The following is a 13310-nucleotide window of genomic DNA, read 5'->3' on the forward strand; positions in this document are numbered from 1 at the left end:
GAGAGAATACCATATTCTATAGTGGGATTAAGTACAACATCATCGCATCGAGACGTAGGCACACCTGTAAATACAAAAAAAAATCAAATGATTAAGTACAATCAAACAACAGCAAGAAATAAGACTTCATCGATCGAAACACACAAACCAAGAGCACAATCAACAGGCTGCTTGCCCAAACGGATCTCCTCCCTGCGAGAAGTAGCAGAAGAAGGACTACACCCACCTTACAACACCAAACAACAACAATTAATCTACAAAACCAGGAAAATAATGCAACAAAAAAAAATACAAACCAGATGACATACCAATATCCATCGAACCAGCAGACGGCAGGGACAAAGCACGCGAAGAAAACGACCCACGCGCACGACGACCAGACCGACCAGACGGACGATGATGAGCAAACGTAGAACTATCAGGCGAAACAGAACCAGCAGCACGACCTGTACCACCGCGACGACCAATCGAAAGAGAACGGGAACCACGAGGACGCCCAGAACGCCGCAAACCATCACGAGAGGACGAAGGAGCAACCATCGAGCACTAATACAGAAATGAAACTACATGCAAGACAGGAGGAAGAAAAGCAGCCTATTTATAGCACACAGCACAGCGCATCGACGTAGAGCGGCACCCACTTTCTGGAAGTAGTAGGCAAAGCGGCAACAGCACGTCATTTTGCACGATGAAAATGACAGGGAAGCACCGCGCGAAATATACGGGCAGCGCCAGCGCACCGCTCCGACCAACCATCACTGTCCACTCAAAAGCGACGACACGTACACAAGGAGAAGCACGAACGAACAGCGAGAAACCATGGAAAGAAAATAGCCACATCAGCCTGTCCCACACAGACCCAAAAAATGCTAGAGCAACCAACTGGAGGAAACAGCAGTTCAAAAAATTTGAACGAAATACGTAAATCCACCAAGCAGTTCTACCCCACCCCGTACCAAAATAATAGCACGTGGCAAACCCAAGACTCAACAAGAGTCACTTTCATCCAAATGGCCTAACCTGAAGGCGAAAAACTCCTCTGGAATAGAGGCTTGGTTATGTGGTATATAAATGCAGTTTATATAAATATACCACAGTCTGAATATCGAGAGCTCCATCGTGAATGGTTGGGTGCTATGGACGCTAAAGAAGGCTCGATGATAACATGTAAATGATGTTGATCAAACCTTGTACCCGGATGGTAGTAGTTTACATCTGTAAAGTGCAACAATCTAATTGCGGGAAAGCACATGCCATATATTCTTGAATTACACGCTAACCCATGAATTGCTGAAACAAACTTCAGGCAGAAAGGATAAATCTGTTTCTTCTAAGAAAAAACAAGAGACAACTTGATATATCGATTATCAAGGAAAACAGCAGAAGTACAAGATGTATATCAACAACAGACCCTACTAAAACAGATGATCCACTGGCACAATGCCTGCAGCGATGCGGAATTGAGCCAAGCTCGTGAAAGAGCGAGCAGGACAGTGCCTTACCTCACAAAACAAGCTCGTTTGCAAGTTGGCACGGCTGTCAGGATCGGGATAGCCAACAGTATTGCTTCTTGTCAGTGCTTAGTATCAGTTCATGGGACTGTATCGTAAAAACATGATACTGTGAGATTTTTTGTCCCAAGAGAATTTCAGAATGAGACGTAGGTTATACTATTAAGCAACAATGATTTACTTGCATTAACATAATTAGTGATCAAGATCACATACACGAGTCCCGTACAAAATGCAATTCCGGCGTTGCAAACTCAACTGAGGCTCAGTACACAGTTGCTGCACTGTGTTGGCTGTGCTTATATGTTATAATATGTGGGAAAATAGCCACCAAACTAGAGATAAAGGTTATTAAACAAACACTAAAATAGGCCAATGCTAGTTGGATAAGCTGGATTACCGTAATGCACCACGATGCCAAACGCAGACTAAGAACAGACGATCTGTTATCTGTATCAGAGATGTTGATATCAATCAGATTCACTCCCTTTGTGAGGCCTATATTTTTCAACAGGAGGGGGGAGTCCAAGTGCCTGCTGAAAGATTCTGCCTGATCCCGAGGAGCGCAGTATTCCCCATTCCTGTCTGATGCTGGTATTGAGTTGAATCTGTTTAGCTAGGAGGGTGGGGACCTCTCCCCATACATCCGGATGGTCGACGATGCTCTTGCCTTGGGTCTGTTCAGCTGGGATGATGGGATCCCTTCTCCATCCATATAGAGGGTCGACGATTATACTACCCACCTTCTCGTCAATTTCACATGGCTCCAGGCCAATAGCCGTGAGCTGACTGCAGGCGCTTCTCCATTCCCTCAGGTCTTTCTTATTTGACATGGCTCGACCAAGGGCGCATAGTGCTAGGGGCAAGCCGCCGCACCGTGAGACCATCTGCTTATCACATACTGAACTAAGTTAGTTCAGGGGCAACTCTTGTTTCCACACGAATGGTATGTACTTGTATGTTAAATAGCTATTTATTTACATAAATACACAAATAATCACTCCTTCCAAGTTATACTAATAATATAGGTAAGTTATGAGGCACAAAATTATACCACCGGAAACTTTCCTTCAAACACGAATTCAACGGTATAGGTATACTTCTTGTGAAACATAACTCATATTTTAGTGGCCAATCGGATGATCAAAATTTGAACCTTAAGAGTTGTGTGGGCCTTATAAATTGGAAGGGAAGAGTATATTCGATAGGCGAAATATATATACCTGCTTTGCAAGATGATGAACTTGAGGATGATCGTTGATGATTCCAATCCCAACCTTGTCTTTGAAGAGGCTCCATGCATCATCTTTCCCCAGACAACGCATCTCAATGACGTCGGCGGGATGACACCCCATGAGGGCACATGCAGCCTGACTCCTCGTCGCCAAGATGATCTTTTGCCCCCTATATGACAATAGTGGCAAGCCAACAGCCCACCAATTAAGGGGCTCTCTTATGTCATCTAGTAACAATAAGAAGCTCTTGTCTTCAAGATAGTTGAAGATATGCATGGCTCGGGAAAGCTCATCAAGTGATGACATCATGGCCAAATCTAAGCCTAGATTGACAGCAATAGCATGTTGCACATTGTTCACCACGCATCCAGTTCCAGCCCCAACGAACATAATGTGCTCGAAGTGAGCTTTACCCTTATAATCACGCATGAGCCTAAGAAGAGTTGTCTTGCCCACGCCTCGCGTGCCCCAGACCCCCAGTAATAGGGATCGGCCACCCTTGTCCTCGATGAAATAGTGCACCTCATTGTAGGAGCCTGCCATTCCCGGGAACCGATCATCTTGCAGGGTTTTGCAGCCGGACGGTCGTTGCACTGGTAGTATTTCAGGCAATAATGTTTTTTCTTCTATGGTGAATTCTCTACCGATGAATACAGACGAGAATCTACGGTAGAGTTTCCAAGCATCTTCTTCGTCCAAGCACTCCATTTTGATGGTATTGTCGTGGCTGCACCCCATCTTGTCACACAAATTCATGTTCCTTGTTGTGAGCACAACTTTACGCTGTTTTTGCCGTGCCAACCCTCCCTGAAGAGAGACTACAACACTCCCCAACGGCAAGGGTATGCCCACAGCTTCCAAATCAAGATACTCGCATAGATCATCTAACAGCAATAAGAAGCTCACATCACTGAGGTGATCACGAATGATATTTGCATGGGAAGTCTTATTGTGCATTAGAGATAGTCCCATACTGGTGGCAATTACCTGCTGCACCTGACTAACTGTACATCCAATGCCAGCATGAACAAACATGACATTTAAGGAACCATCAGCATACTCTGAACGAGAATCACTAACCAGCTTGAGAAGGCATGACTTGCCCACACCACCAGTGCCCCAAATCCCAAGCAATCCAGAGTCAGCGTCAATGGCATTAACAAAACCAATCACCTTCTTCGTGTAGAAGTTTATCGTGCCCTGCAAATTAATTTTTGGGTGCAAGAAGTAGTCTCCTTGCCTGAGGAGATTATAGGCTGTGTTGAGCTCCTGGCATACTTTATTGCTTAAGTGGAGCCTCTTTGAATAATTCAAGCCGCACCTGCCATACCCAACCTGAATATCTTGCTCCATGTGTTGCAAAGCGTCCACGCTGTTAAGCCAATGGATGCATTGTTCAGAACACAGGAGTGGATCCAGACGACGGAGGGCCATTTGCATCACATGCAGCTTTGCGACTTCAACCCCAAGATCCTTCATACGACCGGAAATTTTAATAATGGAGCCTAAATTATGAACAATGTCCTCTGCCATTGCCAGCAGAATCATCCCATGCATTCTCCAGTGGGGAAAAGGAATCATCTCATACTTTCTGATGATAAACCAAACAATAGAAACGAGAACAATGCTTACTATCATAACCATTTCTGTAATCGTTGCATACATGCTCATGATGAGGAGTGTGATGAGTGAATTAAGAACGAAAATGATTGCCCACACTGTTGGCTCCATCTTCAAACTGCTCAATTCTCAACTCTAAACTCAATAAATTGAGATGTAAGGTTTTCCACAGATCTGCTTAGAGCCTTTCATACACTGGCATAGGCCAAAGCGCCCAAAAATGCATTCTGCAATCAAACAAGCAGATTGGCAAGCTAGACCAGAGGAGGCGCGGGAATTTTGAGGGGGCAAATGGATAACTAAAGAGACGCATATGCAAGGAGGAAGGAAGATAGCACTTACGTACATCAGGAATTCGATAGACGTCCTAAATCAGTGACATTGCTCTTGAAACTCTAATATATATGGTGACTTGCTTATTCTCGCAAGAGAAAAGTGATATGCTTGGTGGCTTTTGTGTTATGGCTGGTTTACTTGAACGTTACCAACTGCTCCTGCTGCATGATCTGTTCTGTACAATGTACGACCAGGCCCTCGCGCCCTTTGCATTTGGATGGCCGGACGACGGCATTAAGCCAGGCTGTAGATTAATGAAGCCAGCCATGCTGTAAAAAGAAAAAAGCTATCAAGAAAGAAAAAACGCCTGCCATGACACTGACCTATGACCGGCCGGCAATCTAAATAAAAGAGGGAAACAAGGCCCTAAATAACGCCTGTAGGAGGCATTGTTGGATTAGGCCAGATTTGACTGGGAACAGACTGTAATCTATCTGTAATAAACCGAAATCGCTGAATATGGCCAAAATATTTCTGAAACAGAATTTTTAAAACTACCTCTGAGGCCAACTCGGTCGACAAAACCAATGTGCCGCCCAAATATATGTTGGGCCATTAAGTAGCTTAGCCTCAGCCATGAAGAAGCTGTCAAGTTGAATTGTATTTTGTGTTTGTAATTATCCTATATCTATTTGAGATGCTGACAAATAATTTTTTGTCCATTTATTGCTACAGAAGATGTAACATACATTTTCCCTGGAATAATTAATTTTGCAGCGAAAGCCTCGGTTTGTCCGCCACAACCTAACCACCGGGCTAAACCCCGAAAGCTGTGCTTTTTCTAATACAGTGGTTCCAAGTCACTACTGACAAGGAGAATGTGACAATTGGAAGTAGAAATAGATGCATAAACTCTCCTTGAAGTGCTAATAACCAACGGCGCCATGGTCTACTGTTTGCAGGACCTTATATTTAAATTTGATGAACAGAATTTAGAGGAGAGTAAGGAGTAAGTGTGCAGAAGATGGAGCTTGACGCAGCAACATGGATCAGCATTGCTGCTATCTGTGCTTCGGTTCTCGTGGCTATCAAGTGGTGGGATCCCATAGTAGTTTATCTTGGATACTCCTTCGGCGTTCACCACCATGTGGAGGATCTTGGAAGAAAGGTGGAGATGTTGGGCATGATGCAAATCAACCTCCGCTGCCAGGATCCCATCCCATCTTCTGCAGAGCGCATCACATGGCTCCAGAGCGTGGATGATTTGCAAAACAAAGAGGGAGAGATCAAGATTAGGCTTCAAAAGTACAGCCTATCTTATTTTAAGAGGTGCTACATAGGTAGGGAAGCCCACAGGGAGCTCAACAAAGCCAATGAACTCATCAGCCAAGGCGACAAATTAATGCCAGAGGTAAAGGCAAGCCCACGTCCTGTCCGCCATGTCCAGCCACAAGAGCTGCGAGCTCCATTGCCGGGGATGGAGGGCTCGTATAAGAAGGTGCTCGATTTCATTAAGGACAATAATGTAGAGTCTGTATTGCTTGGGGTTTGGGGCATGGGAGGCGTGGGCAAGACAACCCTTATCAATCTGGTAAGTGATTCTCGTTCGAAGTATCATGATGATTTCGCCGAAGTACTGTTTGTTCAAGCTGGCAAGGGATGCTCTACAGTTGCTGATTTGCAAAAAGCTATCGCCATTAGTATAGCATTACCTCATATAGGCAACCAAATTTCCCAAGCAAATATCATTCATAACCACCTTAGAGATAAGAGCTTCTTATTGTTGGTGGATGACCTATGGGAGGATCTTAATCTGGACGAACTAGGCATCCCCTCGCTTGATGTAGTACAGCCACACCGGCGTAAAGTTGTGTTCACAACTAGAAGCATGTACGTGTGTAGCAAGATGGGATGCTGCTGCCCTGAGGATACCATCCAAATGAAGTGCTTGAGTAAACAAGACGCGTGGAATCTTTTTGCTCAGAAGGTGGGAAGTAAAATCTTTGATGATAAGAAAATTCATAATCTTGCGAAAGAGGTTAGTTCCGCATTAACTCCAGCCCAAGGCAGTGATATTAATGAATTTAATTAGTGAACCTTTTTTATATAATATAGTTTGTTAATGATAGTGGAATCATTAATTTAGGTTGTAGAAGATTTAATTTATCAGTGGAATATACATTGTCTACATATGCATTAATGATCTTCTAGAATTTTAATCATTTATGACAGCAAAAGATGATAAGAGAGGCCAAAGTTTTTTTAGTTGAGGCTGCCAAACTTAGAATGTGAAAGCTGATTTTGCTGAAGTAGATGCCACTACACTAACTTTTGTGCGTACTCTGCTATGCTTAGATCACAAATAGTCATATTTTTGGATGAATTTTTGTATGTGTACATGATAATAGCTTGACTTACATCCAGGATTTTTCAGAACTAAGAAAATAGAAAGTGGTAATTGGTTGCCCAATTTAATTTCCTAAATGGTGGATTTCCTATATCTACACCCATTTGGTCTGATCAAGTACTTGTACATTTCAAAAATTTCTCCAAACAGTCATGGTATTATAACATAATGAAGTGTGAGCACATGTAAGAATTGCGTACAAAAAGATGTATATATTGTATCACATACCGCAGACACATCTATCAGAAGCGTTGGTTTGCCATGAGACACAGTTTTCTATATGTCATTTTACAGCAGAAGATTCCACTGACCAAACTAAAGGTTTTTTGTAAAAATAGAAAGATTTCCAAGGACATAAACATATTATAATTCTTCAAAGCTAATTAAACTATATAAATTAATATATTTAAACAGTGGGCGTAACTTAAAATATTATATACGTATAAAGTAGGCCTTTTTTGTGCCGCCCGATAGTGGTGTCTGCAGACACCGTTGATAGCAACATTTCTGCCTATGATTGTAGTACAATTTTCTTTCCTTCTAATTGCATATGTATACTTTGTTTTGCCGTGGTTTACCACATCCACTTCGTACAACCATATCTTACTTATGTAACTAAATATTCGACAGATAGTTGAGCAGTGCAACGGCTTACCAATGGCTTTATGCACACTCGGTAAATTTATGTCGCCCAAGAAAGATCACAGGGAGTGGAGAACCGCCAGAGATCTGCTGAGGAATTCAAAACTCCATGAAATCACTGATACCCATGAAGATTTATTCAAACATCTACAAGAAAGTTATAATAGTCTGACAGCTGTTATGAAGAAGCGTTTTTTGTTATGTTCTTTATGGCCTGAAAATAAGAACATACCAATGAAGACACTTATAAGGTGGTGGATAGGACTTGGTTTGTTAGATGGTCCTAATGCTAGTGATGTGGGTTATACCCTCATTAATGACTTGGTGCGTGCATCCATGTTGGAAAAAGGTGACATTAGCATTGACTCCACAGAAAATTCACATGTCAAGATGCACACCATGATGCGACTGATGGCTATCTGGATTGCGAATGAACATGGATACAAGACCAAGTGGTTACAAAATTCCCCATATAGAGCAGCCTTGGCTGAAGAGAAGTGGCACACTGTGGAGAAGGCTTGGGTATCAGAGGAAGACACATCAAGATGGTGTCAATGGTCTTCCAAGGTTTGTTTCCCACAACTCAAGGTGTTGGTGGCTCAACATGTCTTCTCGCTTAAACTCATTCATTACTTCCAAAATATAACCTTTTTAAACTTAGAGGGGACGGAAATAATGGGATTGCCTTTTGAGGTATGCTCATTGACCGAACTGCAACATCTCAATCTTTCTGCAACAGCAATTGCTCTCTTGCCTCTAGTACTGAGAAAGCTTTCAAAACTCAAGTACTTGTACATCAGAAATAACATGGTTCTCCAAACAATACCAGAAGGGCTTATCTTAGGACTCAAAAGTCTTCGAGGGCTGGACCTTTTCCGTACTGGTGCTAGTTTCCCTAACGTCCTGCAAGAATTTGCGAGCTCCACCATAGATCTGGATATGCTCGGCTATACTGTGCAAACAATAGCAGAGATAACACAACTGGGAGACTTGAAAAGGGTGTGTACACAGGCACTCTGCATGGACCACTTTGAAGACGAGAAACATCCGGATATTATTAACTTGCAAATTTTATCCGAACTACAAGAGCTGCGAGAATTAGCCATTGTAGAGAGCTCTCACAGTCAGAAGTTATTGGTAGCTGAAGGTGGCCCTAATTATGATCAATGGCTACTCCCTTACTTGGAAATCTTTGAACTGAACAATCTTCTCAGGCTAGAGCAAGTGACGTGGAAAAATGCAGGGATGGACATCAGAGTGGTCAGTATCTATAAATGTGATAAATTAAAAGATGTGACATGGGTTCATCACCTTGAACACCTTGAGCAGCTCACAGTTGCACACTGCAAGGAAATGGAAGTATTGATTGAAACTGGAGAATCACCACAAGGTGTCAGCATGAAGCAAACGACGACAATAAGTTTTCCTCGGCTGATAAAGCTTAAATTGGAAGAGCTGCCAAAGCTATCCGTGATATGCAAGCAAGCATGTGAATTTGAAGAGTTGTCTTATATTTGTGTAACTCGGTGTGATGAAATGAAAGATATCCAAAATCAAAAGTACAAGCAGAGTATGATCAAGATAGACTGCAGCGAAGATTGGTGGAATCGGAATAGCTCAGGGAGATTTATTCCCTACTTCGCTCCAACATTTTCCTCCTAGCAGGCCAAGGAGAAAAAAAACATTTGTAAGTGCTTTTGGCCTCGCTTTTATCATGTTATAGCCATCTTGTAATCTCAAAAGTGCTGACAAGCTGTCAATTATGTTTCTCATGGATTGTCTCTATAAATTGAGTACTGATGATATCACTTCACCTTTGGTTACATGTAGAAACGTTGCAGTTAGAGACTTGTCATATAGTCCACCTTAAGTAACATTGGCACATGCTTGTATGCCTATCAACAGTGTTTCTTAGTTTGTGTTTACTACTGTCTTGTACCAGTAATTAATCTCTTAGCATCAGCAAAGTAAATACATTTTTCCATTTATCTTTTCACTTGATTTGTGGAAATTCTAATTTGAACGATTTTGTGTTTGTACGCAAGGTAGAATGCAAGAGCGTGCAAGCTTCCAGGCTTGAGACTTGGTTTTGCTCGAAACAAGGAATCACCCGTGTGGCAAACTCTACTGGATGCCTACGTCATGAAACCTATATCTGAAATTGATTATGTTATGAATAAAGGAAAAGCACTGATAATATATGTGCACACCAGTGCAAGGACTTGTTTCCATAAAAAATAAATTATATGTCTATTTGGCCATTGCATGTTCTGCAATATGTGTAAAAAACTGAACCTTTATTGTAAGGAATCTGAATTGGCGTGAGACGTGGCGTGTATGCTTTCGTTTTGCTGTTCCTTTCGGACCATGTGCTTAAGTTCCAATTCTTGCATCTTGAGATTTCGGGTATTGGTATCGTTGCAATGAATAGAAAATTAAAAACTGAACTTGTTTGAGATGTTATATGTTATATATGTATTTTTCTGTCTGCGCTGATAAAAGGGGGCAGTGGTCCTGTAGTACCATGTGCCCGGAGAAAACAAAATTAATAATCTAAAAATGGAGTGGGACTGCAGCAACGACTTCTCAACCAATGTGACAATGTGGGTCAAGTAAGTTTAACACGCTAGAAGCATGCTGTTAAATTCAGAGAACTTGATTATAATACCACTATACATAAAAAAACAAGTGGACTGATGGGGAGATTGCGGAGTTATAATTGACATGACCTGTATATACCACCTTTAACAAACAAAAACTCTATGGGGAGATTGCGGATCGTAATTAACTAATTATTTAATCACGTCTCTTTGTGAATCCTAACTAATTAATCGCAAGGTCCCAGAGGATAGGGACTACCAGCCGGCCCTGATGAACCACACGATGATGCTATTTTTTTAGGGAAATAGTAGGTGAACTCGGTGGGGAAAAAGGCACGGTATAGCGTTTTGAGCAGTGCCTAGCTAAATAAATCAATGTACAATATTTTACTAATAGTACGCTATAGCGCGATATAGGATGCTAATAGCATATTTTAAGGGCCACACTATTTTTGCCATAGCACGCTATTTTTTTCATTGGGTGAACTACATACGGTCGAATTTCCATTAAAAATAAAATCTATACACAAAGAAAGGGAAAAATTGCAAGAAGTGATCTAGCCAAGCGTTGAGCCTGCCACATTCCTTTCATTTTCCCCTTTGTATGGAAAGGTAATGCACATAACCCTAGATGCGCTAGAAGTACACCAAAAGTGGGCGGGGGAAATGGGGAACGGGTGATTTACCTCAGATGTGAGCTGGATATGGCCGGGGTTCGATTCGAAGCTGGAAGCTCTCGAGATCACTAGTCTCCGGCCGCCCGGTGCAGCTCCCCTTCTCTGCTCCGGGGATCCACGTGTCCGGGAGTCCAGCAAGGCACCGCCTGGGACGAACGCAGGCCTGGCCCTGAGGGGGGCGGCCGCCGCGGGGCCCCGAATCCAAGGGGGGTGCCAGCTGCGAGCAACCCCACCTACCCCGACCGCTGCTGGAGGCGCCATTAGAGCACCCAACAGAATATGTTCTGTTCTTCCTTGTCTCCAGGAAGAAGAAGCAACCCAAACACTCTTTCCCCTAGCAAACTGGGCCTTGGGCCATTCTTCCATTAGTATCAATACAGGCCCACGTCATGCTGGACAGCAAGCGCACTGGTTCAGCGGAAATTACCTTTTTCCGAAAAAATAAATTTAGCTATCAGTACGGATATTTGCATGCTACCTATAAAAGCATAAAAGAATGTTTTTCTTTTTTATGCGGTTGATAAAAGAATGTTTCTCGCTCGTAGAGGTGGAAAAGAAGAGCTTTGAAAACCTTTATTTGCGAGAGAAATTTTTAATCTATTCATCAATCATCGCAGTACAAAAAACACAAGAGGTAATAAAAATTACAACCACCTAGCGACGACTACAAAGCATTGGCGAAGGTGCGCCGCCGTCATCGCCTCTTTCCTCACCGGAGGGGGCAAACCTTGTTGTACTAGACAGTCGGAAAGTCGTAGAGTAGCAACCATCACCGATGAAGAGAGTTGTAGATCGAAAACGTCAAACCGGTAACCACACGAACGAAGATGAAAAAAAACCTGGATCCAAATAGATGCACCGGAGACCAGCACCGACTGAATCCCACAAGATTTGACAGAGACACACCTCCACACATCCTCCGACGGCGTTATTCACACCATCGGGACGGGATAGGATGTGAGAGATTATTCCTGCCGAGGGACATCGCCACCACCACATTGCCCCAAACAAGACGTTGAACCTAACAACAACGAGAAAGGGATCCCCCCGCCGCCGGGGATTCTCTGCACCTCCACGACCCAAAGGCCATCGAAGGTTGGACGGATCGGTGGCAACGTCGGCGGGAGGAGGAAGAAGACTTTTCTTGAGAAGGATGAAAGACACCCACAACAAATTCGCTTGATAGGAGCTTTGAAAGCTTGGTGCGACTTCTCATCTATGACTGCTTCGAAAACATCACCTTCGGCATCGACACCATTCTTGACGACTGTCTTGATCGTGCTTCAATTTTCTTCCTGGCTCATCCCTGCATTCTCGACACCACGACACTTTCTAACCCCGACATCGACATCGATCACAACGTCCCTCGCATGACTATTATGCCCATGCTCTCAACTACCTTACATCACTTGAGCAACTTGTTGGTTTACTGTATGGTTAAAGTGTATGTGACGCCAAAGTCTCGTTGGCTTCTACCTTCGGTTTTTCTGCAGTCTGACTGTCTGCGGCGGTCATATTATTCTACCACAACGACTCGGGGTGTTAATTTGATAGTAACTGGTTTCTTATCTCCAGTAAGCTTCTTGCCCTTTAAATCTTTTACATCACGAAGCTCAATAATATATACAATGCATTGCATCAATTCTATCCTCTCTAAACCTCTTACACACTGTAAGCCTATATTTTGTTTTGTTTTCATGTTTTGAAATTCCAGCGAATCAAAGAGGCCCTAAAGTATAACACACGTGTGTCGTACCTGCATTCAGGCGGACGGTCCGTCCGTGAGTCCATGAAGCGTCGGCGATATGAAAATTAAGCCATAGCACGATTAGTAAAGTAACAAAGTTTAGTTTGTTTTTGGCTTCGCGCGCGGACTCGTTGGGTGAATATGATTGGACAGACTAGCTGCTAGTAGTGTTCCTTTTGGTTGCCACTCATTGGATCCACGGATTAGTCGCATTAAGAGTAGGGTACGGCTATTTTCAACGTCAACAACGGGGATGTAGCTCAAATGGTAGAGCGCCCGCTTTGCATGCGGGAGGCACGGGGTTCGATCCCCCGCATCTCCATCTAGTTTTTCTTTTTGTTGGTGTTGATCTGTTGGGCCGTGTTAATTCCGACAATTAGACTCTCCTGAATTCACTTTACCACCTGCGGCCTCCTGAATTCATTTTACCACCTGCGGCCTGATCCATTATGTATGGGCCGGCTATTGCCACGTTGCATATTGACTGCCGCCTATTGATCAATTGACTGAATCTTCGTACTTGGTGCCGCATATTGACTGCCGCCGTTTGCTTTTGTGTTTCCTAAATCTCGAAAATATAGTTATTGTATTGATG

The 13310-nt window shown here is 43.1% G+C and overlaps 2 protein-coding genes and 1 non-coding gene across 3 annotated transcripts; 2 read left to right on the top strand and 1 right to left on the bottom strand.

The window, feature by feature from the left end:
• Positions 1-1739: 1739 nt before the first annotated feature.
• Positions 1740-4814, bottom strand: LOC119278841. Its single transcript, XM_037560177.1, has 3 exons — positions 4709-4814; positions 2735-4593; positions 1740-2398 (listed from the first exon to the last, which is right to left on the bottom strand). The coding sequence occupies exons 2-3, from the start codon at positions 4475-4477 to the stop codon at positions 1982-1984; spliced, it is 2160 nt and encodes a 719-aa protein (XP_037416074.1). The 5' UTR covers positions 4478-4593; positions 4709-4814; the 3' UTR covers positions 1740-1981.
• Positions 4815-4966: 152 nt separating this feature from the next.
• LOC119280263 (disease resistance protein RPS2-like) lies at positions 4967-9353 on the top strand. Its single transcript, XM_037561168.1, has 2 exons — positions 4967-6680; positions 7680-9353. The coding sequence occupies exons 1-2, from the start codon at positions 5667-5669 to the stop codon at positions 9351-9353; spliced, it is 2688 nt and encodes an 895-aa protein (XP_037417065.1). The 5' UTR covers positions 4967-5666.
• A 3611-nt stretch (positions 9354-12964) lies between these two features.
• On the top strand, positions 12965-13037 carry TRNAA-UGC. Its single transcript has one exon. It is a non-coding gene; the product is annotated as a tRNA-Ala (tRNA).
• The last annotated feature ends 273 nt before the right edge of the window (positions 13038-13310 follow it).

The sequence above is a fragment of the Triticum dicoccoides genome, chromosome 3B, assembly GCF_002162155.2.
Source record: "Triticum dicoccoides isolate Atlit2015 ecotype Zavitan chromosome 3B, WEW_v2.0, whole genome shotgun sequence".
Taxonomy (NCBI): Eukaryota; Viridiplantae; Streptophyta; class Magnoliopsida; order Poales; family Poaceae; genus Triticum; species Triticum dicoccoides.

What these genes read in the sequence shown, in the direction of transcription:
- LOC119278841 (XM_037560177.1), bottom strand. Translation starts at nt 4,477, where the DNA reads ATGGAGCCAACAGTGTGGGCAATCATTTTCGTTCTTAATTCACTCATC. An exon ending in TTCATCATCTTGCAAAGCAG is followed by an intron (nt 2,399 to 2,734) that starts GTATATATATTT and finishes TGTGATAAGCAG; the next exon opens with ATGGTCTCACGGTGCGGCGG.
- LOC119280263 (XM_037561168.1), top strand. Translation starts at nt 5,667, where the DNA reads ATGGAGCTTGACGCAGCAACATGGATCAGCATTGCTGCTATCTGTGCT. An exon ending in TTCATAATCTTGCGAAAGAG is followed by an intron (nt 6,681 to 7,679) that starts GTTAGTTCCGCA and finishes AATATTCGACAG; the next exon opens with ATAGTTGAGCAGTGCAACGG.